This window comes from Halichoeres trimaculatus, unplaced genomic scaffold (genome assembly GCF_033239565.1).
Source record: "Halichoeres trimaculatus isolate MK-OKI-2021-1 unplaced genomic scaffold, fHalTri1.1 fHalTri1_scaffold_18, whole genome shotgun sequence".
Taxonomy (NCBI): domain Eukaryota; kingdom Metazoa; phylum Chordata; class Actinopteri; order Labriformes; family Labridae; genus Halichoeres; species Halichoeres trimaculatus.
Genome location: NW_027437196.1, coordinates 27,235,913 through 27,262,106, shown reverse-complemented (window position 1 = coordinate 27,262,106; position 26,194 = coordinate 27,235,913). Strand labels below are relative to the sequence as shown.

At 40.3% G+C, this 26,194-nt stretch overlaps 1 protein-coding gene across 3 annotated transcripts in view; it reads right to left on the bottom strand.

Moving 5' to 3' along the window:
- Positions 1-1,090: 1,090 nt before the first annotated feature.
- LOC141807345 (phospholipid phosphatase-related protein type 5-like) overlaps positions 1,091-26,194 on the bottom strand; it is a 151,200-nt gene continuing 126,096 nt past the window's right edge. For 2 of the 3 annotated variants that reach the window (XM_074693290.1, XM_074693289.1), the window contains exons 4-6: positions 21,439-21,615; positions 17,347-17,481; positions 1,092-8,632 (exon numbers count right to left, since the gene is read on the bottom strand). In XM_074693290.1, coding sequence (XP_074549391.1) covers positions 8,603-8,632; positions 17,347-17,481; positions 21,439-21,615 — 342 coding nt within the window. In that variant the 3' untranslated portion in view covers positions 1,092-8,602. Of the gene's footprint in view, positions 8,633-17,346; positions 17,482-21,438; positions 21,616-26,194 lie in introns of all 3 variants that reach the window. The other variant, XM_074693288.1, reaches the window with a different exon arrangement.

The following is a 26,194-nucleotide window of genomic DNA, read 5'->3' as shown; positions in this document are numbered from 1 at the left end:
TTATGTGAATCGGTACCCGGTACTTTTGACAGAATTCAGTTGGTACCTATAAAAGTACCTAATTTGGTACCCATCCCTGATTAAGATACATGCAGTCGCATGAACGCAACCAGATGAAATTTATACCAATCTATACTCGCACACGCTGAAAAAATGGTCCCATATGCCAATGTTTCTCAATCCTGGTCCTGGAGGACCTCTGCCCTGCATGTTTTAGATGTTACCCCACTCCAGCACACCTGATTCAAATGAATGGCTCGTTATCAGGCTCGAGCAGAGCTTGATGACGAGCTGATCATTTGAATCAGGTTAGGGTCAATATTCCAGTTTCTGAAACATTTGGAATAACCTGTTTACACGCATAACCAATCAGAGTAGATCCTTTTTACATGGTACACCGATCAAAACAGTGACGCAGAGAGAACATCATGATGCAATGTGTCATCTCCGCTTTGTCTTGCTGTATCCATAGCAACAACAACAGCAGCAGCATGGCAAATTCCCTGTACTCAAAAGTCCAAGATTCCTTGTGAACAGAACATAAGCAGAACACAAGTGAATGTTCCTTTGGATGATCGGCGTAGACATGACCAAATATTCAGGTTAGGAAAGGAGGATTCCAGGGGGGGTTTTCCAAAAACAGGAATACAAGCATATTCCGTTTTTTTCAAAAGGTTATTGATGTTTACATGGCCCTTATGCAACCGGGTTATTGCTAGTTTTCCGCATATGAAAGGGTTAATGACTACATGTAAACACACTCAGTGTCTAAATGACGCCTGGGGTCTGAAAAATGTACTGGTTAAGTTTCCTATTCAAAGACTTTTTTCCCTTCAAACTTGTCAAACAAATTTTCTCACCCTGTTTGACATTTACTTCTTGCAACTCAGGCCTCATCACTGTTTTAAAATATCTTGAAATAAAACTTTTTCTGGACTTAGCAGGTGAGTAATACGACACTTGCTTTGATTTCAGTCTGTGGGAACACAAACATGAGACACTCCAGACAAAAAAATCTTTGATCTCTTTTAATATTTTTTATTCAAAGGCTGTAAATTTCTTATTTTCTACAGTGTAAAAGGTCACAATTTGAACTCAAGTTGAAAGGAAGTGAAATTTGGAAAAATATGAACAATATAAAAAGAACTGAGATATAGAAGAGCAACAACATCCATACAAAATGTTTCACCAGAAGTAAAGAAAACACAGTGTGTGTGTATGTGTGTGTGTTTAAAAAAAAGAGAGAGATAAAAACCACAAGTTTAGAAAAATCTAGAACTCATGAATCAGAAAAAGCTTAATTGAGGAGATATGTTGAAGAAACTGCAGGAGAGGAACATAAATATCAACACAAAGAACATGAATAATCTCACTATTCACTAAACAGATAAAAATGCAACTGCACAAGAACATGAAATCTACTTCTGAGGCAAACGTCATGAAGAAGCAATAACAGTTATCTGAGGAATAAAAGAAACATTTATTGTGAACACTCACACAGTGCACAGTCATAAGAAAATAGACAGCAGTAATGTACAATATGAACAAAGGATATATTTATTCATAGATATCTTTGCCTTTAAATATTCTAGGATAGTGAAGTAACTCTGGCACATGAGTGCAGCTTTGATCTTTTTTTGAGTCCTGAAAATTCTCTGTCATGTCCATGTTTTCAAGCAGCAGCAGCAGCAACATGAGTGGCCATTTCATTAGCAATGAGAGGAGTTGCAGATTGGTTTAAAGTGCTGCTTTTTGCATGTTCCTGCCTGGAGTCCATATTCCTAAGTGCTTCAGTGATCCTTACAAAAATAGAGATTTGAAGGGGCGACAGAATTAGATCTGGAACAACTTTTCCCCTTTGCTGATGGTAAATAAATTCTGACATGTTATTGCTACGAAGGACTGCATGACTTAAAGCAAACGAGGGGAGCACACTTTGACTTCAATGCAAACACACGTTACATGTGTGGGTTAACCCTCAGCAGTGATGTTTATCGGTTTAAGCAGTCACGCTCTCAAAGGATTGAGGGGAATAATTTAACTGATGAACAAGTCAAAGCTGCATTTATCAATATTTGGTCACAGCACAGAGCATAGCGCCTCTCAGCTCCTCTCTGGCTCATTAAGCCGACCTTTACGTGATAACTTGTGTTCCAGCAGAATTCAGACCCTAACAACCACTTCAGATGGCGCTTTACTGTCATTTAGGCCCCATTTACACAATGTTTTACCCAAAAACGCAGTGGAACTTAAAAAAGATCTGCGTTTACACATCCTAAACCCCCTCAAAGGCTCTGTGAGGACTGCCTGTTCATTGTGGGTTGCTGTGACACCTTTGGCTGGAGTCTGGGATAAAGACTCCATTTCCCATGAGCACCAGCACCCACTGTTTAAAAGACATGACTCTTAACAAACAGTGCATTTGTTCCAGCAGGTCTTCTTTTTTAACTCTACTTTTGTTAATTCAAGACAACTTTTCCATCAGAGTGACACTTCGCTCTTTAGCTGCGTCATGCTCCAACACAGTGTATCAGCATGATGCTAACTCTGCAGTCTTTGTGCTGTGCAGCTACCTTTATAGAGCTGAAAACTTGTTTCTTTGAAATACCCAACCAGTACTTGAAAAACCTTGTAGGTAGATAATATTTAACAGAGTTAAATGAGTTAAATCACAAACCAGCACTCCAATCTGACCCTGAGGCCTATTATTACTTCCAGAAAAGAGTTACTTCAAACATTTATGGAGTTATATTTGTGCCACAATTTTGAGCACAAAAAAATGTTTTTGCAAGAACTCAAAATTAGAATCAAGTGAAAAACCAAGCATTTTGAGTCAACAAGAATTAATAATGTGCTTTAGTAGTTATTTAACATGCTTGCAGAATCTACAGACATGTGCATCAGGATGTAAGTTCACAAAATCCACAGTTTGGTTCTTATCATGGTTTTGTGGTCACGGTTTTCAGTTCAGTTCAGTGTACATTCTTGTTTCTAACACCCCAGATTACCATACACCCTAATAACCCACTATAAACTGATTATTTTTAATCACTTATCTCATTTATAGTCATGAAAAAGCTGAATAAATGAGGCTGTTTCCCATTTCAAACATCATTAAAGCTGAGTGAAGCACTGTTAGTTTCAACATGTCAGCTCCTCAGTAAGGAAAGTCACTATTGGCTGTCCCAGAAGTCACTAAAAGTCACTAAATGACGCTGCTGTCTAGTCTGCATAATAATACATTTGCATGTAATTGTCATGGACTCGGTAGGAGAGAGAAATAACGTGGGAGAGACAGAAATCAAGTAAAACACAACATCATAAACATGTTTACAACTACAATTTAACTGTCTTTTGTCCATTGTTGTGTTTTTACGTCTAAATATCAACCCTACTCCTTTATCTGGACTGGGGACCAGCAGAAGTGACCATAATGAGACACACACTTGCGTGATTCATGTGAATGCAGTTGTCTGCTCTGAAGCAGCAGGAGGATACTGCTGTGAGTGAGGACTGTCTCTGTGTTTTGGATAGGGAAGGAGCTCAGACGCTGACCATTGAGGAGATCAAAAAATACTTAAACCTCAGAATCTCCAAACTCCAGAAAAGTCATAAGAATTGTCGCCTTAAAAAAACCTCTCCAGAGGGGTCTAAAAAGTCATTAAATGTAGCAACAAAGTCTCGAAGTTGTCAACACCCAGTCGTGGTTTTATCCTCCACTTTCTAACCCCCGTCATCAGAGCCCACACTGAATCTAAACGTACTCCCAGACATCAGAACCACTCAATACCACAGGTACACCCTCTAACTCTGTCTGCTCTGCTCGTCATGTAAACAACCCACACGCCTCCCCACAAAGTGTCCTGCTGTACTCCTTTGAGTTGCACATGTGTATGATCAGAGCTACATAGTTGCTTCAAACTGAGTACTAAAATGAAGAAAAGAAAACTCTTTAATAAACTGTTCCATCCCCAATGTGCACCCATATGTCTCAAGATACAATAACATGTTTAAAAAGCACAAACAGAAGACTTAAATATTAGGATTGCAAATGGAAAAGTTGGTGCTACAAATTAGAAAACCAAAATTTGCTAATCTCTTTTTGTTTTTGTCTTTTTTGGATTTTGTGCAGTCCAATTCTTGTAGCAAGTCACTTGCTAAACGCTTACAGGATGTTGTGAATATTGCAGCACCATTGGATACAAAACAGTCAATTAGAAATTGTTGTGTCCGACTCCTGATTGGTTGACTTTGTGGCACATTTGTAACGCTTCATGTTGAGCAAGGGTAGAGGTAGAGATGAGCCAACAGGGGGTGTAAAGCTGAGAGGGCATTGTGGAAAACATGTTGTTAGTGCACATGTATGTGTATTCTGCAAGCATGAAAAGTAATTAAGTACATTAGATATTATTGTTCACTCAAATTGCTTTATTTTCACTTGATTCTATTTGTTTTTCACAAAATATAATTCCAGAAAAACATTTTTGTCGCTCAAAATTGTGGCACAAATATAACTTCATAAATGTTACTGTTAAAATTGTGGCTACAATCTGATTAATGCAGGTTTGACTCATTCATCAAATCCAGCAGCCAATCATTTGCAGTTTTATTATGTGACCGACGAAGCGCAGAGTTAAGAATTATCAGGGTCCAGGAAAAAATGGCTTTATAACACCATAAGTGTTGTGTTTATAAAGCGAGCAGTAACTGCATCGTTTTCACCATGAAGGATTGTAAACTCACTGAAGAACAAACTAGAAAAAAGTCAAACAGATTACAGCAAAATGATTCTTCTCTGCTTCATGTTGGACTGAGCTACATTATAGAAACGTCAAAGTAAAAAACTACAACGACAACACGTGTAGCCTGGCCAATGATCAAAGCCCGTCTTGTTCTGTGATATGAAACCAAAGAAACTGGCAGAGTGGAGGCAGCCCAGCACGTCTTTGATAGTGGAGACACAGGCCATGAATAAATTCTTCACTGAGAAAAGAGGACAGCAGTTTGTCTTACATCACTGTAACCTGATTTGACACAGCAGAAAACATTGAAGAGGAGACGAAAAGTAAGCGCATACAAGAAAAATCTCAGTTTTGGCCTGTGAGTCAGAATGACTGTAGTGTTTTTAAGTTATCACATAAAAAAAGAAAGGACTACAGAGGTTTTTGACCATGTCCACTCCTCATATACAGCGTTACACGGTTTAATCTGCAACCCCCAAACTATTTATAACTACGATAGAGAGAAAGGGAGATAAAAAGGAAGCAGCGAGGGGGACGATGATTGTCTGGTGCGACTAAAACCCTTGTTGTTGAATCGTTTTGTACAGAATGTGTAGTGCTTTCATTGGTTGCATGGACTGTAAATACTGAGCACACACAGATACAGTCTCAATGGGTGTCATGACGACTGAAAGACACACGATGATTAAAAATATCCTCACCTGCTACATGAACCAGGGCCCATATTTATCAAGAAGTGGTCCCCAATTAAATATTGCACCAAAAAGTTTAGACCTTGGTGAAAAATCCTCCCTCTTCTTCCAACCTTCACTAATTACAACCAGCACCTTACGGTCGTTTTCTCACACTGTGAAAACCTGCAGACCCGCCTGAGCACAGAGACGTTTGATAACGACCTGTGTCAGTAACCCAACTCTGAGAGCCATTCATTGATGTCATGATCAGTGTGTACAAAGACACACACACACCAAGGCTGTAATTATGGTTCTTCAAAGAAGCATGTGTCTCTGTGGGTCACAGGGGGCTGATGATCACCACAGGATACACAGGAGTTTAATGTTTTTTTTTTTTTTTTTTTTTTTACACACAATACGAGTTCAATCCAGTATTCCCAAGAGAATTCCTCCAGTTTTTACATTTTCTGCTCAAATCTTCCAGATTACTGAGGATAGAGGAGAGTTTATCATCATTCAAACAGCCTCTTTAATGTTAAAGTAAACTCAGGAAGAAGTGAAGCACTTATCAAGCATCTAACCTTCCTTTTTACAGGTGGTTTATATTACAGGGACTTGTATCTAGTATCTATTTCTGGTGACAAATCTTCTGAACTCATTGGCTGCCATTGACTTCTATAGACTTCAATTTGGTTACAACCAGTAGCTGCGTTTCCATTTCACCTAGAATTGTGCAAACCTCAAATATCACAATGAAAAAAATAAATAAATGAATAAATAAAAAATATGGAAACATCAAAATTTTGAAAACTGCTCCCCCTGGTGGCTGGCTGCAGTATAGGTTAAAAAAATCAGTCTCTCCAGTCATTCCAGATAGGCTGTGGTCAAACTTTAAAAAAAAATTATACAACTTGTAGAATTTTTTTCTCACATCCGATTGTTGTGATGATTTGAAGATATCATTTGGCTGTCATGTATTCAGGTCCTCTTTTTTCTGAAAAGTTTCGTTTTCATTAGTAATAAAAGGTTAAAAACGAGGCTTTACGTCACGTTTAACGATGATTGACAGCTGCTGTTCTTGTGTATTTTTTTCAGGGATTGTAAAATACATGGGGTCGTAGAGTCAAGAAGTCATTAGACTCTTTATATATGTATATATATATATATATATATATATATATATATATATATATATATATATATATACATATATATATATATATATATATTTTCTCTAACGTCTTCAGTATTCGTCACACTGAATCTCTCGTGACAAAATTTTACTCAAGTCATGCGCAATTCTAGTGGTAATGGAAACACTGGCGAGGCCCAATTATACTTCATTAAAGCTTCAATAATATCACTTTTACTTTGAGAAAAAGTTCAATGGCAACACAGCAAGTGTTAGGTTTGTAAATTACCATGGCAGCGGTGTGCTCTATGGATGAGAGATCAGTGTAGATATGAAGAGAACATGTGAGATGACGCTGGAACTGAGAATATTTCAGGGTAGTTTGGAGACAAAGGGTGTCACAAATTGAGCAAAGAGAGTCTGCTCTTTTTGTTTTAGTTTTTTCTGTGTTTACATCATCAGAGAATACAATATTCTCTGGGTCTTGATTCAAGATGCTCTGAAAATGGCGGCAGCCAACGAGTTAAACTACCTAAATATAAACCTCTGAACCTCTGTTTATCCGTTGGAAAGTGCGCTGCACTGATGTGATGTCATCATTTTTAACAATCAGACTGATTTCACTGCACTGTGCTTTTCTCAGACGTGAAACTTTTGTACACAGACTGAGACCCGAGTCCAGACTGATAAATACCAACCAGGGAAATGATTGTGCAACCATTCTTTGTTTGTGTACATGTTCATTAAATGAGGGCTGCAGAGCACAGTCTGAGAGTTAGGCAAACTGCTCTGCTGTTTCCTAGGTGACTGCTTAAAAAAAGTCAAACCTAAAGATTTTAGTTCAAACCCCTGAAAGAACACAGCAGCAGCAATAATTGTCTCACCTCTGTCCTGAAGAGAACAAACTGTTTTCACTCACAGCTGCTTTGACAGGTGTTTTCACACCTTCCACAAGAGGTAGCATCCTCAAACATACTGTGTGTGACAGAAAAGATAAGAAAGCATAAATGGGAAGAAGCAAACTAGAAGATAAAGGGAGAAAATGTAGAAAGTGGCGGAGTGGAGGCTTAGGAAGTTACTGTTAAGAACGTGTAATTGAAAACCCTCTGTAGCTGCAAAGCTGCAGCATCACTGTGTCAAATATAAACGTAAACCTGCCTCTCAGGGATATCAGGATTATATTATTATACAACAGAACTATGGGAGACGAAAACCTCCTTTTTTTCCTCTGTGTTACTTTGAATCTTTTCTTTATTTCTGTTTAACAGCAGAATTCCTCATGCCTGAGTTCTCTACATGAAGCCCTGGTTATATTTAATGTGTCACCACAAGAGAAGCTATTTGTTTAGTAAACGTCATCCCCAACATGTTTTCTGTACTATGTTTCTGAAACAACCTAAAATACCTCTGGGAGTCTCTGATATTAAAGCTGTTTAAGTCTGATGATTTGAAAGCTTCCTCTTTAAGAGATGATTTGAAGTCGTCTTCTGTTTGGTAAATATGGGCCCTGAAGTTGGTGTCACACTGGCGCTGAATGCTCAGCAGTCCTCTGAATGTTTCACATGACAAACAGGATCTTAAAGAAACCGGAGCATTACTGAACATAACAATGGGTCGTTTATCATGGTTTTCTCTTTTTGGACCTCCCGTTCAGCTCAGTGTAGGACAGTTGAAGCAATGCGATCCATTTCTCCTCTTTTTTATGGTGTGAAGCAGTGTGCAAGTCTTCTCTCCTCACCTCACATCAAGCTTCATCAGAGAGGCAAACATCCAAACAGAATTAAAACTTACTGTGCATCATTTAAGTGCATAGATGGAGACAGAAGGAACAGCCTGTCCCGTGGAGTTTTTGACTCTTTTTTCTTTCTTTTTTTTTTCTTTCTTGAATACAAGAAGCTGCGTAGGACAACAGGCGCCTGATAAAGACAACATAGAACAACATACTGCAGATCAGACACACACTGAGGATGGGTTTAGCGCTGCACTCTGGTTAATTGGATTGGACGGTGAAGAGTGTGGATGTCCAATGGGTTTGCCACACTGCCGACTCCACGTCATGTGACCTCAGCGAAGGCGATGTGATTCTGCAGGGGAGGAAGAACACAGAGTGAAATCAGAGCAGCTGGCAGATCAAGATGGGTTGGACTAAAACACTCATCCCCCACTTCAGTCACAAGCTCCTCTTTGGTTTTGACTTACTGTGGCTTTAGTTTATGTAAAAAAAAAAACATGAGAAGAATAAATACCAGCATGTATTGCTTTTTTTTTTAAATGATTGAAATTTAATTTAATTAAATTATATTAAATTAAATATGTATAATATACCAATATCTTGGTGTGCTTTTGATTAAGAAAACAATTCGATACCATCTATCTTCCATACACATAATAATCATATGTACATGTATTTTCTTCGCCAGCAACATGTTTCAGTTGAAAATCAAATCAATAAATGGAACAGTAAAATATGTAGGGTTTTGCCATAAATTTCAAAACATAACAAAATTGACAACAGAGGCAAATGAAATCTGAAAAATGTCACCTTTTTATACCACAACTTAAATCTAACAGTGGCCAATATATATATTTTTTAATTTAATATGTTGCATTTTAGAATGGAGACATGTCATCGGTTGAATAGACACTGACCCATGGCTAAGTCCTGCCCTCAAGTGTGATAAGCCAATCACAGTGTGTAAAGCTATTCCTACACACTCAGACATTCTCTGCCTTGATTTCCATTAAAATTCATTGCAGAAAGTCAGTTTTTGTCCCATTTTATGATTTTTTTTTGACATTTTAATTTTAAAAGTGATCAAACAGTGTTCATAATATATATGCAACTCCAACATAAGGTATCCACAGAGGCTGGGTGACAGGGTGTATTGTTAACCCTTTTATAAGACACATCTCAACAGAAAAAATGTCTAATTTGGATAAAGTTCTGCAGTAAACCAAAAAGGTTAGTTTATTTTCACACTACAACCACTGCAGTCTGACAGACCCTTTGGGATTTTCTCTAACGTTAGCTAAAATTAGCCTAGCGTTAGCTCCTAGCTGCTTTGTTCATCATGTCTCTTTGTTTGTTGGGAGTTCATTGGCCTGTTTTGTTCTATTATTTGTTCTTTGGTGATGGTACATCATTGTTGGCTGCTGTCCAAAGGGCTCTAGTTAAGCTAACGTTAGCTTCTGGAGCTTAGCTTCATTAGCTTAGCTGGATTAGCTGAGAAAACAAATGTTATCAAACGTGTTGAATGATTCAGTGTAAATACTGTAGCTCCAAACTAACAGAGACACACTTTTGGTAAAGATGGTAAAGGGGAGGTTATATTTTTGTCCTGACCAATGCTGATCCTCTGTCTTGTTGTCTGAGATGCTGATGCTAACCAGATGCTTTTTATCAACCTTCTCAATAATAAAATGATTCATATTTCCCTCCAATGTGGACTTTAGAGACTTTTGGTGACTGAAAGATGATCTCTGATTTTTCTGTCTCCAACAATCATCAACAGCATCCTGTGAAATGTCTCCTACAGTAACATCTGCCATAGCACTTGTCACTGAATGTTCACTGTTTGTCAGAGTGAGTGATGGGGGCAGGGCTTAGCCAGAGATCAATTTTTTTGACGATTGAGCATATATTAAGCAGATTAGAGGATGCAAACTATGAGTAGCGTTATAATTTTGGGTCTTGTGAGTGCATCAGCCATGATGATTGTTTCAAAAGGCCATAACCCAGCCTGATTAATCTGCCAAACACCAGGCAGTCTACTTTACAAAAACGTCTAATGACAACCCCCAAACTTGGCACTAAGTCCAGCACAGACAGCAAACCAGTGACAAATGGCTCCAAACAAAAGTTCTGCAGCTGTACTCGCAGCAGGAAGAAACAGTGGACCGTATAGAGCCATATATCTTTGAGGTAAATAATGCAGAGCTGGAGACGTATGGTTACAGAGTTTCTTCCAGCTGGGGCGAGTGTGCAGCAGAGACACAGAGTTCTATCATTTCACCCCCCTAAAGAGGAAAAAACTGGGATTCATTTTTGCTGCTCAAACGTTTCTTCCTGCTTTGGCATTTTGTTCACTCTGGCTTGTTTAGCTTCCAGGCATCTTTAGGCTGTGCTATTTTTGTAGCAGGCAATTTTCCACTGAGCCTGTCGTAGCCGAGGTGAGAATGTGAGATTCTGTGCTCCTTTAAAACAACTGAGTGCAGGTTTCCTCAGCAGGAAGCCGTGAATTGACTCATCAGATAGGAGCCATGTATTTCCAACAGTGCCCCCGCTAAATTTGTATCTTGTTAGAGGAAGCGTGCAGAATACACAGCAGGTTAGAGTAAATAGAAACACATCGCTGTTACATCCAGCAACACACAGAGAAATGAGAGTTCACTGCAAGGGAGAAGCAGAAAAAGCACTTCAAGCACACAGGAAAAGACTCTGGACAGAATTACATTTGGCTGAATCTGCCTCATCATCTCTGGCGCTTCATTTCATCCAAACTGGGCCGGTCACAGAGGACCAGGACAGCCACTGACCCAACAGATGGGTATTCTGAGGGTCAAAGAGTCAGTGTTTGACTAACAAAAATAGAGTAGCTCATGGGAATTCCTCTTAATTACACCTGGCTGTTGTAGCAGCCCATTTATCCACCATGGCAGAGATCTGGAGATTTAGTGGAGTACAGAGATTTGACTGAGCAAGAAAACTCAGATAAACTGAACGACTCAGTGAGAAGGTCAAACTTGATGTGGGGATGTGTGAATTTACAGAAGAGGTTTCCTTTTTCACACTTATATGTCAGTCTTGAGATTAACAACGTTACAAATTACATCTGTTAGAAAATAACGGCATTACTGTTTCCCAGAAACAGGTAATCTAGCAATTCTCAAATGTTACAATGGTGTTAGCGTTACCGACAGTGAAATGTGACACATTATTATGCACTGTTATCTAACAGCTGTTAACCGCCCTAGCTCCGTTTGGTTAAAACTGGCGTTTTCAGGATGAAAGTTCAGATGCTACACCGCCATTTCGGGACAGGTATTGATACGTTTTTATTGATATCAATACTCTTATTGATCCGATTCTTTATCGATTGCCTTATCAATTCCTCTCTGTACAAAAAGCAGCTTTACGGATTTTCGGTGTCAACACTAAATTGAGTTTATAAGTGAATAAAAATGAAAATGGTCTCAGAATCTGGATATCTCTAGACGCAAATATATAAATAAGTAAAAATTGCTCGTCACATGAGGTCAATGTACTGTTTTGTTTTATGATACTGACTGAAGTGCCACCTAGTGTCTCAAAGTGGTTATAGCATTATTCTGAATTCCCTAGTAACTAATCACATTAATAAAGGAGTGATTCTGTTCAGACCCCGATTGTCACTTTTTCCCCTTCCTCTTCAACTAACTCCTCCCCTTGGCCCTCTGTTTGAGGGAAAGGGGTGAAAACACATCTCTTAGAATCAAAACGCCACTGGATTCCTGCTGCGTCTTCATCCCTAGTCCCTTGCTGACTATGTTGTAGTCAGAGCAACTGTTTATTCTTTTCCAAATCAAACACATTTTAACACAGTGGTGATAAACTGATGTTTAAATGGGGCAACACAGTTATAACAGACTTCACCACCATGTACTGCATCACATGAGAGATGAGACAGCTAAGCTACAAAAAGCTATGCTAAGCTAACGTTATAGTATTCAGAAGCTATATTATGTAGCTTCTGAATACTGTAACATTAGCTTATCATAGCTCATGTAGCTAATGCAGCTCCTGAATGCAGTTTAGCTGTCTCATCATTCATAAAATGGAGTTCATTGTAGTGAAGTCTGTTTGCTGGGAATTTTTCACCCTGCTCTGACATCAGTGCAGCTGTTATTAGCTGTAGCTGTAGCTACAGAAGCGTTAGCTAGATCGTTACAATGAGCGATTCCAAAATACATCCAACAATTCAAAACAAAGGATTGGACATCTGATTAAAAAAAAATCTATGCCATGGGAAATTTTTCATATCCCTTGGTTTCAATTGAGGTCCTTGTTTGTCTTTGTTTCTAAGGCAGTGTAGCTCTTCCTATCTCCTTACAGAGAATTGGGACACCCCTCCACTTGATGAGAACGCGCAAAACCAAGAGCTTAAGGGTGGAATTGGGATTGGCCCACTTGGGATTGGGAAAGTAACTAGTAGCTATAACCACTTTCTTTTACACAGTAACTTTCCCAACACTGCATATCTGTAACTTTACACTCTACTCTTTTCTTTAGTAATTGTTGGCATTATTCCTCTGATACAGTTTACAGTTTATCTGCTATTCCCCTACCTGAAATAGTTTCACCTGAGGGTAAATGTTTGAATAAACCTTTTATCTCAATTAAGGGAGGGTTTTTTTTGCCTTCCACTACAAAAACTCAAAAATGTTTTTATATATTTACAAGTTAAAAAAAAAAAAAGTCTCACAAGACTTCACCTTGCAAGCCCAGGAAAATGTCATGTGTTAGGCTTAGAAGCCAAAACAGACTGGGTTAGTTAAACAAATAAACAAATAAATGAATACAAATAAAAAATTCTGGTAATGGAATGAGAAAAGTCTAATATCTTTTAGTACCGTAAAATAAGTCACCCTTTGTTCCTGCCAGGTTAAACTTTGACTTAACTTTCTGTGGCTTGACAGTTTTAACAGTTTTTGTCACTTGTCTAACACAAAATAATGAGAATACACTGACTTACATCTTTGCTTCTTTATCATCCATCAGATGTTCTGACCTCCTGGCCTGTAAAACTCCTGTTTTAAAATATCACCAAGTCCTCAGATCTCAGAGGTGGACACAGCTAAAAATGATGTGACTTCTGTTTCACTGCAAGATTCAAGCAAACCCAGAGAGATCTGAGTTGTTTGTCTTGTTTGATCAGTTTTGTCAGTTGAAGGACACTAGCTTTGAGAAAAGGTCTGATATCTGAAGATAAAGAAAAATGTAAACCTGTCCAGAGATTTGTCAGAGTTCAGGTTTCAAACCACTTCAAACTTTGTTGCCTTCTTCGTGTGAGACGCTGGAACCAGTCGAAACCCTGGAGCCAGCTCAGAAAGGCCAGAAAGCGCTCCTTAATGTAGCAAGACTCTTCATCTTCATCATCGGTCTCCTGGGAGACAGTGTGTGGGTGTGTCATTAAAATGTAGCCTGTGCTGCATGTCCCATTTCTTCAGAATAATGACTGATGCTTTGTCAGAAAAGAACAGTCAGCCTGAGTGAGAGCAAATGTTGACTTACTGCGATCCTATATGAAAAGATATATGTTTCTGTTAATCACATGGAATAAAAAACAACACGTGGCTTTTTTCTGAACATGAGGTGTATGATTCAGGGGTCATAAGTCAGGATGATCAGACACAGAGGATAGAGATCATATGCTGTTTTCTGCTTTCTAAACGTTGACTAGTCTTTATCCTCCCAACCTCATAAAGTCATCGCTGATATTATGGAGTTGAAGTGATTTCATCTGTCTCAGGTCAGCCTTTCACCAAGTCATGCTTTGATAAAATCTAAATATTACGATGTAAAGGAAGATTTCAGTTGAGCATCATGGAGCAGAAACACAGGTTAGTAGTAAACATTGAAGAAAAGTGGGAGCTGCTCCACACGAGGGGAGCTGTGACCTTGACTTTTCTGATTGCAGTGTGCAGAATAAAGCTGTGTTATTTCCTGAGGTCTAGAAAAAAACCTTTTAAGACTGGGAGATAGAAATGTTCCAAAGCTTTCAAAGGTAACCAATCAGATTACATCAATATCTGAATACAGCAGGTGGCTGTGGACAAACGCTGCCTCTGTTCAATTCAAAGGTCAGTTTCCTTTTAAATGTTCAACAGACCAAGGTAAATCTGGGCTTTAAAAAAAGAGAATCTACTGGTATGTCTTTACATACATGCCTGTTGTAAGCATGTTGTGTTTCACCTGAGACAACAAGGAAATCCAGATTTCATGTTTTTAGAGATCATTCATGCTTTGCCTTTTTTGCAGACTGAACTTTATCAGTCAGCCAAATGATAACCGATTGGTTCAGCATGGTAAAGCTTATGCTGATGTGATTTTACCAAAGAAAATAACGCCATCAGGTTGGTGCCATGTGGGGATGCAACGGTAAAAGACATTAACCCTTCAGTTATTTATGCATAGGACACTATGCTCACAGCAGTCCCTCCCAGCTGCAGCCAGAGAAATTAATCGTGCATGCACTTGTCCCTTTTGTTGGTCCCAAGGTATTTTAACATTAAAAACAATAACTGACAGAAGAAAGTTCGTTATCAACATAGTTAAAGATGCTATGAAGAGGATCTGTTTTAACAGGACTGCATCACCACCTTCTGGTCCGGAGTCTCACACACACTGTCGTAAAGATGGAACTTTTAACCAGGCCCGTGTTTGTTTTGGAGCTAATTTTCTTTGTCCAAGACAACTTTTTACCGGATACAATGTAAGGTATTTATTAGTATAGTTACGTAGCGGTGTTGTTTGAAACGTGACAACAAGCAAACCTAAGTTTGTACTGTATGTCATAAGACCTCTATATGTAGTGCTATCGGCAGCCCAGTGCTACAAAGTATCTGTAGGCTATCATGACAGTTGGTACAGTAGTTCAGTAGCCGTCCATATGTAGCACTGACAGCCTGATGCTGTGAGATGCGTCCTTAAACTGTATAATTAGTGAATCCTGGTTATGTCCTTCCAGTCATCTACCAATCAGAGCTAATGTAACCTCACTCTTCATTTTATTGATAGACTCTCAAGTTTGAACAGACCACTGCAGAATAACTGCTGACTGTGGGTTGGAATCAACATTAGCACAAAGTTTAGCCCCTGTGTTTAGCTCAAGGCTGTAAAATTGTTTCGGCAGAGAAAAACATTATTGTTAATGTTGTTCATGACAATCACATGCAAATGGACGATTTTGCAAATAAGGCGATGGCGTCATTTGGTGACTTTTAGCAACTTCTTGGACAGTTGGTAGCTTTTTTCCTTTAGTAGTAGTAAGACTAAGTAGTAGACTAAAGTAGTCAAAGAATATGAGGAGTTTTACTATTTGAAAGTGTTTTGTTTAGTAAACCTCAAGTAAACGTGTTATATGACTCGGTTCACCAGCAACACTGGAATTTGTTTTCCGTAGCCTAAAAGCCTTCAGTTTTCTCAAAAGCCGACACTGCGTCTTATAATCGGATGCGTCTTATATATAGCCCTACCATAGTTAGGGGGTGTCACCGGGGTAGCGGTAAGCAGTAAGAACCTGTAAAGAGTAATTCTGCTAAGTGCTAACATTAGCTCACAGGCTAGCCCGGGCTTCTTCTCTTGTTTATTGTTAGAGCAATACAGCGCCCCCCAAAGGTCTGGCATTTGAACTGATCTCTGGAAACGGCTTTTGTGGACGGCAGAAACGGCTTCGTCTTTACAGCTCACTTTTTTTTGAAAACGGCACAGAAAATAGTTGGATAGGAAAATGTGCGTCTCTGTGTGGATGTAGCCTGAGTTTGACTGACTTATTGACTGTTTTGTTGACATTCCCTTTAGCGCAGCTCCATCTAGTGGATGCATAACGCAACCCCAGCCACTTATAGCTTCTACTCTATTCGCCTTATAATGTGGTGCGCCCTATATATAAAAAACAGTTTTCAAATAGGCCATTCATTGAAGGTGTGCCTTATACTTCGAAGCGCCTTGTAGTGCGGAAAATACGGTACTGTAGATTGAAGTTTTTACCAAGAGGAAAAAAAAAAAAGTTTTTCTCTCTACGCACACAACATGTATTGACACCAAACTAAAACTATGGCCCAAAGGCCGAGGTACGGACTTTGGGTTACCTGTAATGTTGCACCCCTAGTGCTCATGTGTTGTACTGGGTGACGGTGTGTGACACCAGTCACTGAACATTTACCTCTGGACCATCTGGACTGAGCCATTCTTAATGTGGAGGGAAACAGAGCCACAACATTAAAGGGTTTTCATGGGTCTTTTATAATCCTGCTCCTTTGTTTGTACCACCAGTCAAGATATTAACTACATCACCCCAAACGGGTAATAGCATTTTATACTTCATAGAGACTGTTTCACTCCATCTGTCCAGCTTCAGTTCTTTCTGTAGCTAAGGTGATGATGACTATATCATCTTCATCTGAATGTCAAAGAGAAAAGGACAAGTTCAAATTCCCCATAACATACACTACATGTTATTTCCCATCTTGCTGTGACGTCAGGCTTTGTTTTAAGAGGTGGTGATACTTGGTCTGAGCAATTACAACTACAGAGAGACATGTCTGACCCTCATTCATATTCAGACTCAACATCGTCACCACAAAACATACATAAACATGTTTTTTTCAATTTTCCTTGAATCTCTTTCACTGTTTTGTTCTTGTCATTGTACACGTAAGAGGCGAGATAATAAAGCCCTGGGATATGCACACATTTTCATTGAAGTTTGAAATGTGGGACTTGCACAAACATGTGTTTGCATAAATTTCCCTCCAGCAGGAGCAAGTCTAATTGCATCTTTGGGCTGGCTTTGTGTGCAATGTAGAAACTTCTAAAAGTTGTTCTGGATTATGAACAAGGACAGCTTCATCCAGGAGTTTCACTTTCAGATCCTAAACCTGGTCTTAAATAATCAGATAAGTTTACACCAGAGAAGAAAGTTTAGATCGATGAACGCTAATTGAATATTAATAATGCTCCAATTTAAATCCTGACTGTCATTGGTTGAGTTGGTTGTGTTTATTATTTGATAACAGTGTGTTGTCGTAATGAGCTCACCTGTGAAGCAATGTACTTCTCCAGAGGACTCTCCATACGACCCATACTCAGCATTCCTATATTGGGCTGTGGCTCCATCGGAGACTCATCGTTCAGCAGCAACTTGCCTTTGAAGTTGTGGACTACACACACCACCTATGGCACACACACACACATGCACAGGGACACACAGAGAACTGTGATACACACATAAATGAAAAAGGACCCACACAAACACAGAAGTCTCCCAGCAGAGGACAGAGATATGTGTTTAATGGAATTTCAAGGACTGGCAGATTCCTGAGTGGTTGGTTGGATTAAGAGACTAACCCACGTATGTAGGTCACATATGTGTGTATTGACTCTTTCCTGGGGGTGCTACTGTATCTATGATAGATGGGGGTGTTGCATGACTTCCTCTAATAGGAGCAAATTGTGGCTTTGAGGTTACAAATGAAATAACCAATTTCAAGTTGGCTGAGCAGAGAAGAGATACAAGCAGAGAATCTGTGAGTGCTGGGGCCGCCTCAGGTCCTCTGCAGTCCTCCTTACAGAGCACAGCAACCAGGGAGCTTTGGTCAGAGGGCCAGAAGCTCCCTGCAAGACTGAGAGAAGTCACTGATACAGTCAATCTGGTTTCCACTCTTTTTATTTATCACATAGCTCAGCAGGAGGAGTGCTGGAGAAACATTTGTTCGTTTCAAGCATTTAAACAAAGAATCTATGTTTGCTTCTTATTCCTGATTTCTAACAAGCCTGATGGTTGGAGAGTGCTGTTCTCAATGCTGAGTCCAAAACTTGGATTCTTCTTTTAGCCATTAAACTATATAGAAGATGGAAAAACTACGGTTAAGTTCTTATTCAAGCTAATCAGGGACAACCATAGACTGTATAAAACATGGACGTAGTCTCGCCAAAGTCACCTGTCTGTTTTTGAAACTGAAAATGAAGCACATCGGCTATAGCGGCCATAATGGTAGTGGCAAGGGCTTCACGTACAGCCATAGGGCGCCTGTTGGTCACGTGACCCTCAGCTGTGCCTCTCATTGGGGTACCTCGCAGTCTTAATATCCCCCGAACGGCTGAGTTAGAAAAAATTCACCCTCCCTACACTGGGTGCCATTAGTAAAATTAACGACTCAGACAGGAGACATTTTTTGAACCAGGCTGTAAATAGGTTAATTTCTGCTTTGAAAACAGCTTTTTTTGGCTTGGTGTGTATGTGACTTCTGCTACTTCCAGAGCCAGCCTCAAGTGAACACTCAAAAAAAAAGCAGATTTTAGCACTTCCGCATTTCTCATATTCCCAGACCGGAGGTTGCCGCTTGGTGACAACCCAGGTCAGGAAAGCCCAAAGATTCTCAGAAATGAGGGAAAAGCTGAGCAGAATTTGGAACAAAGTTCATCACATGAGCTGTAAAAGTGAGAATATTCTAGAATCTAGAAAGGCTCTCAGAAAGCACAGACCTCCACCAAGCATATTGTGATTGTCACGCAAAACTGTAGTCCTAATTTAATGTTTAATTTAATTTAATTTCCTTGCAGCAGTCTGTCTGCTACGATTTGGTGTCTGTACAATAATTTGTTTCCTGACAGTGTTGAAAATGATGATGACCCAGTACATTTAACATATTCCAGATCTTAGTATCCAGAATATTGTCACGATCTGGATCATACTTCTGCATCTGTCAGAAAGTATGGCGACCTTGTCCTGTATTGTTTTGCATTTTGAACATTTCCTGAAAATTTAATTAAGATCTGTTTGTTACTTTTTGAGTTATGTTGTTCATAGACAAACAGACAAACTCTCCCCAAAACACAACCTCCTTGGAGGAGGTAACTACCTCTGCCAAGGAGATGCTTTTCTGATTAAGATTGTAATCCTTATTTTTCCTCCAAGTCCAAGTTTTACAGAGTCAAGAAATCCCTGGTTTGCTTTTTAACCTTTGATAACTGTTACCTCAAACCATAGAGAGGACAGACGTCAGCAGCATCTTGCACCAAGAGTGACAGAGCGGCGGCTGAAACCCTCTTTTTGTGTCACATCACTCAGAGCTCCAAACACTGCGTGCTGGAGGACATTTCAGTGTGAACACAACAGCTTTTGGTACCTCGATTCATCTGAAGAGCAGTAAAAGCTTCAGACTATTTAGAATTGAAAACAAATTAGTGAAAATGCTCTTTAAGAAATATTTTGGTCTATTTAAGTGGGGGTGATGAGTTACATGTCACTAGTGATCAAATGAGCCACAATTTTGAAAGATCCTGACCAAAGCACTCATCTTACAGTATTTCTGTACTTTACTTTGGCAGCAGAGTTTGCAAATGCAGCACAGATCAGTTCTTCTATTTGATGAGTCAACATCTCCAGCACAAAGATCAGCTGTTCAGGTCTGCAGGCCTCATCTTATCTCATTTATCTTCCACCGCTTATTTGGGTGCAGGGTTGCAGGGTCAGCAGTGGTCCACTGAGGACCATGGCCTCAGACTTCAAAGAGACAAAAATACAACCAAACTGAAGAAAGAGTGAGTGGAACGACAGTCATGACGTGCTGTTACAGACACATGGAGACACCTTGTAACATCTAAAGTTTGAAGGTGGAAAGGCGACTCAATGCACTCAAGGAAAATGGAGAGAAAAACTCCACAGTTTTGAGAGTCAGTGTCTTTTGGATGCTTTAGAACTGAATGATGTGTTAAATTGATGCTTCTTGTCTGAACGAGGGGGACGTAAACTGCTGCTCTACCGAAAAAAAACAAAGATGGCTGTGCTCTCTATCAGTTTTTCACTCATTGTATGTACGAGAGGCTGCTGTAAGAGATTCTGTCAGTTGAAGCACCTGGAGTCATTCATAACGTTTCTGTAATGTACAGCAGTAAAACGCAGCGTGCTGATCGTAACCATTACTCTGCTAATGACACTACAGTGCAAACATGCTGATGAAGTTTGCAGCAGAAAGCAGTCCTCCCTCTTTCTGTGTCTGACTGCTGAGAGGAGCTTTCCACACCTACACCGTGCTGCGCGAGCCGCGCTCTCACGCTGACTGAGTTTATTTCCAGCTGTAATAGATGATGAGCTCAGAGGGGAGGGAGGCAGCTCTCTTTCTGCTTTAATTGCGAAACCCAGGCTCGACAGATGTGTGACGGTTTTAGCGCCTGTGATATGGTTTCCTCTCTGGAGCGTGTGAGGAAGAACAGGTTGTCCAGATGAAGTAAAACAACTTCCTCCTCGTCCTGGTGTCCAGGTCTGACCCCTGGGAAACAGGTATGTGTGGGTCCGATTGAGCTGCAGCACTGGGTACATGTATTTACATCAGAGTCAGGGTTAGGGTTAGTGTGCTGTATGTTTCATGTCACAAAAAGGTCAAGTTATGAGTATGATAACTGGAGGGTCTGAGTTTGACACCCCCTGTAAGTTCTGTGTCGCAGTTCCCATCAACTCTCCAAGGAGCAACTCCCACCTGCGTGTCGCTGTGCCACTGTTTTGTTTTCAGACTTTCTTAAGTAGGACAATTTGAATTTTGAATTCTGAATTTCTCTAATGAGGCTCATTTGCAATTCAAGAGGCATCCATTCCACCCCAAAATGAGCACCAAACCGGATTTTAAAGAGTATAAATAACAGCTCAGCCAAGAGAAGCTGTTTGCTGGCAGTACTGTAAGGTGAGTGTGGTAACCTGTGCAGGTGCTTACAGAAAAACAGGTCTGCTTTTTGTTTTTGCCTTTTTATGCCAGAGATACAGCCACTAGAGTCTGAACTCCCATTCTGATCTCACCTGTGGAAGCAGTAAACCAAACTGAGCACTTTTAGACTGGAAAGAGAAACAATGCTCTGAAACGTATTTTACAGCTCTGTAAAGATCCCTGCCATTTAATATACTACATATTAAAATACACGGCTATCTTTTAAAGTAATAAATACATTTTAAAGAGGCAAATTCAGCAAGACTCACTGTGCAAATTACACCCACCCTTCACTTACCACAGAGACAGAAGAGTTTGCTGGGAGAACAGATCAAGATCAAGCTTGGGATGATAACATCTCTTACACATTTTATATCCTTCATCATTGATTCCTGACTTCACAAACACAACTTGAATCTTTCAATCTCACCAGGAAAGTTGCGATGGCGGTTCCAATGATGTAGCCGGCGATGACATCCGACCAGTGGTTTCGGTATTCAGCCACACGGTTCAGACCAGTGAGGAATGCCATACACATGAGTCCCAGAGACAGCACCGGCTTGGCCAGACGAGTGCCCTTTGCCTGCACCGTGCACGTCACGTACATCTGCCAGAGAAGAGTGATGCAAGGGTTAAAGATCCATGTTCATTCACAGTTTGTCAAACTAGAAAGAACCTGTGTTTTAGCCTTTAGCTCGTGCTCTATCTCTCCCCTGTTTATCTTTCTTCTGCTCTTCTGTTCTTTTTCTGTCTGACAGTTAGGCTCCAGTGTCCACCACCACTACAAAATTAGTCACAGAAATCGTTTCAGTAGACAAAAACACAGATCTCTCTCTTCTCTGCTAAACTTTGCTAGCCAGCGTGGTGTCATCATAGAGACTTAGACGTGCAGTAAATCAATCCGGTTCGACCTGATTGAGAAGTTGAGAAATAGCATTTGGGAATAACTTTACAATACATTGGTGCTGATAAAATGCTGCTCATTTTAAAGTGTGGATTGCAATTAGGCATAAATCTAGAATGAAGACTTTTTCAAAATCACCTCAAAAATCCTCACAAAGATTTTAACAACCAATAATCTAGAGCAAGTTCACAGTGAAGTCCATACACTTTGGTGGTAGCATTAAAATATCCATGAACACTAACACATCAACACATGTTTTATACATTTTACTATTGTTTTTTCTTTGCTTTGCAATCACATTTCAGTGATTAACGACACACCAACAGCCACAAGGAACAGGCCAAGACACATCATACAGCAAAACAACACCAAGAAAGAACAACACCCCCAACTAAACAAAGCTCCTTATGATAACATTTAGGACAGTGTCTAACCATCTCACTGATAAAGACAGCAAAGATGGGCAAAAGTCATATGGTAACGACCAGCTGTGATGTCATAGCTGAGGTATGGATCTGCTGAGATGAGTTGTGATTTCTTTGGCTCGATGCATCCATCACAGCAACGCCATGGTGACAAGTTTTAGAGAGACAAAAAGCTCAGTGCCATCTTTAAGCCAGCAGGTTGTTTGCTGCTGTCAGGCCAACAGATGATTCAAGTGTTTATTTCCACAGAAGACACATTGCACAGGACCAGTGCAGAGGTTAGCACAGTGTCCTAACAGCAGCAAGGTCCCTGGTTGAAATCTCAGTCCTCCGGGGTTTCTGTGTGGAGTTTTTTTCTCCGGCAGCCCAGAAACAATCTCATCAGGTAACGTTGTCACTCTAAATCACCTGAAGCTGATGTGTCTGTCTTTATGTGTTAGCCCTGTGATTGGCTGCAGACCTGTCCAGGGTGAAGCCTGCCTCTCAGAGCCCAGGGACAGCTAGGAGAGCCTGAGAGGAGGAAGCAGGAAAGATGAAAAATGAAGGGAAGGGTGGATGGAGGGATGGATAGACAGTGGATGGATGGATGGATGGATGGATGGATGGATGGATGGATGGATGGATGGATGGATGGATGGATGGATGGAAAGATAATTGTGTTTAATAGATCAATGGTTGGATGGATGGATGGATGGATGGATGGATGGATGGATGGATGGATGGATGGGTGGATGGATGGGTGGATGGCTGGATGGATGGGTGGATGGGTGGGTGGATGGGTGGATGGATGGATGGATGGATGGATGGATGGATGGATGGGTGGATGGATGGATGGATGGATGGGTGGGTGGGTGGATGGATGGATGGATGGATGGATGGATGGATGGATGGATGGATGGATGGACGAATAGATGGACGATGGAAGGATGGATGGATGGAAGGATGGATAGATAGATGGATGGATGCATGGAGACACTGATGGACGGATAGATGGACGAAGGAAGGATGAATGGATGGATGGATAGATGGATGGAAGGATGGATGGATGGAAGGATGGATGGATGGATAGATGGATGGGTGGATGATGGATGGATGGATGGATGGATGGATGGATGGATGGATGGATGGATGGATGATGGATGGATGGATGGCGGCATTGATGGATGGATGGAAATCATTGAACAGTGCGGCTACATGTCACTGCACAATCCAGTTTCCAGAAGCGACAAACATCTTCAAAAGTCTTGGTACTGTATGTTCAGCCATTAGCAAAGAAAACGGGTTGTTTGAACTAGTGGTGAAATAAAAAAATGGATCAGCGATATACATGAGCCCGGTTAACAGCCCAACAGAGGATTTAATTAAATGGAGGTAGACCCCACCATTGCAGGCTCTAACAGCAGGATTATAGCACCTGTTCTGCTGTTTAAAGACAGACATCATGCAATGTGTTACCAAATAAGACAAAATGTGCAAAGACCTTTGGAAAAGTATGAAGACATGGAGCTCTACCTGGGATGCACCGATACCGATCCTGGTATCGGTGCCCCTCAGAGCTGGATCAGTATCGTGGTAAGGGGTCAATCCAAGGTGCCAATCGAGGCAAACACCTCCATGCCTTTTTTACTGGTGGTCTTAGCTCTTGGATACTTGATTTGAAAAGTTACCTCTGAAGCACTTTCTTTGCTCTGCTGCATTACTAGTCTAGGGTATAAAAGGGGTATCAAAGTTTTATATTGAATAGTAATTTCTGTACATTCTAAAGCTTTGTTTGGCTGGTAAAAATCTAAATATTTTATAGTTTAAATAAATACTAACTTCAGTAATTCCATATACTTAATTTTGCTTTTTACCCCAAACATTACCAGTCTTTTCCCACAGTAGGGCATGCAGGTTATTATTTAAAACTGGTATCAGATTAGTATTGGTAGATACCCAAAGCCCAGGTATCAGTATTGAAACAAGAAAAGTTGGATCCCTAAGCTACACAGCAAATTAAGATTTAGGAGACACAAGATTTTTCAGTGCACAGATGAGAAATGGGAGACAATCCAAGTCTCAAACCGGCGAGACTCACTGCTGACAGTTTTACAAGTTTGATTCACTTTTCTGCATCTGGGTTCTTCCAAGATGTGTGTGGTGAAATGTTGGAGTTCATCAAACAGCTGTTTGTAGAGTTATTGATTGAGCTACTGGGGCTTTCTGTGGTGCTTGTTCCTCAAAGCAGCTTTCATATTGCTGGTTTTATTTTTGAGGTCTTATACAGAAACACCACACAGATTTACTCTGTTATCCAAACGTTCCCCTTCTCTTTGTTTATCTGGTTGACTAGCTGAGAACAGCTGTTTGTATTTTCTTGTTACATAGTTTCCATTTCTTATGCTGAATTTTTTTTTCTTGATCTGCTCTCAGTCACACCGTTACTGCTCACCAGGAGGTTCCCCTGAATTATGACGTAATCTGCACCTGCGGCACTTTAATGGTGTAATTCATTAACTGGCCGATTATTTGCATGCATGCAGCTAATGCTTTGGCCAAACAGACTGTTTCATAACCGGGATAGGTATGTAAGACTTGTGGTCCCATTTGTTAAATGACAGGTCCAAACATCATCCTTTTCGATCAGCTGTATTTCCTCTCTTCTCATTGACACCATGAGCACAATAACCAAACCATAACCAGTAAATCTGAGGCTAAACTTTTGACTCTTACCATGGCATATCAAAATACAATGATCCAAATAATTGTTGTGAGATCAGTCAAACAATTGTTGCTGTAAAACATCAGTGTGTTTCTTAAGCGCTGTAGTTGAAAACCTGCTCACACTTTGCTCTTTTCAGAGGGAGATCACACATGTATATGATAAAGGGAGCTATCACCAAACCCTGCAGCTCCCCTCAGCTCTCCTGAGCTTTCTCAACCTTTTTCAGATTACTGCTTTAATGTTCGCAGCCCGAACACTCTCCTCTCATCAGGCTCACCCTCAGCTGCAGCAGGAGCAGAGCTGAAAGGCTGAACGAGTCCTCTCATCCATCTCATCATCAGCAGCAGCGTGGTTTAACACACACGTTAATATCGTGCGTGCATACAGCTGTTTATGAAAAGGTCAGGTTTGGGAAAACTGTGAGTCTGATTCACCTCATACTCTCAGTGGGAATGTGTTCCTGACAGGGAGACGCTGAAAGTGTTGTTAACTTCTGTGTGACTTTGAGAAGTGCTGTGTCCTAGTAACTAGAAACAGCTCCATGTGCATCGGTGTAAAGCTGTGACTGTACGTCGATATGAAGTACTGAGTTAAATTCCTCAGAGAATCTTTTTTTTATCCTCACTGTTATAAAAAAAATGGGGTGGAACTACCAGAAAATTACAGACAAGTGGCACACAAGCAGAAAGTTAACCACAGAGAGGAGGAGCTAAATAAGTTTGATCAGAGGAGAAAAAAGAAGATAAAACAGAAAAAAAAGTGTGTGTTAGAGTATGTTTGGTCCACATAAGTCAAAAATACTTAACACTGAATCTATCTGCTAAACATTTGCAGAAAACATGAATAATTTCATGCCTCTGTTTGGGAAACTCAAAGCACTCACATGGTGAGAGGCCTCGTCTGCTTTAATAATGCAGGAAACTCGACATAAACACAAGTCAAACCATCATCATCTCTTTGAGCCTCCAGTTACCAAACCTGATCCTGGATCTCAGGATTCACACCTGGATTCTGTCAGAGGACTTCACGTGAAGCTTGTAAACCCATGCAAGGACATGTAAAACCCAGAGAGTGGAGAGGAGAGCTCTGCCTGCAGCATGACTCCCCCCTCATCCCTCCATCCCTCCCCTCTCCTTCTCCTCTCCACACCATC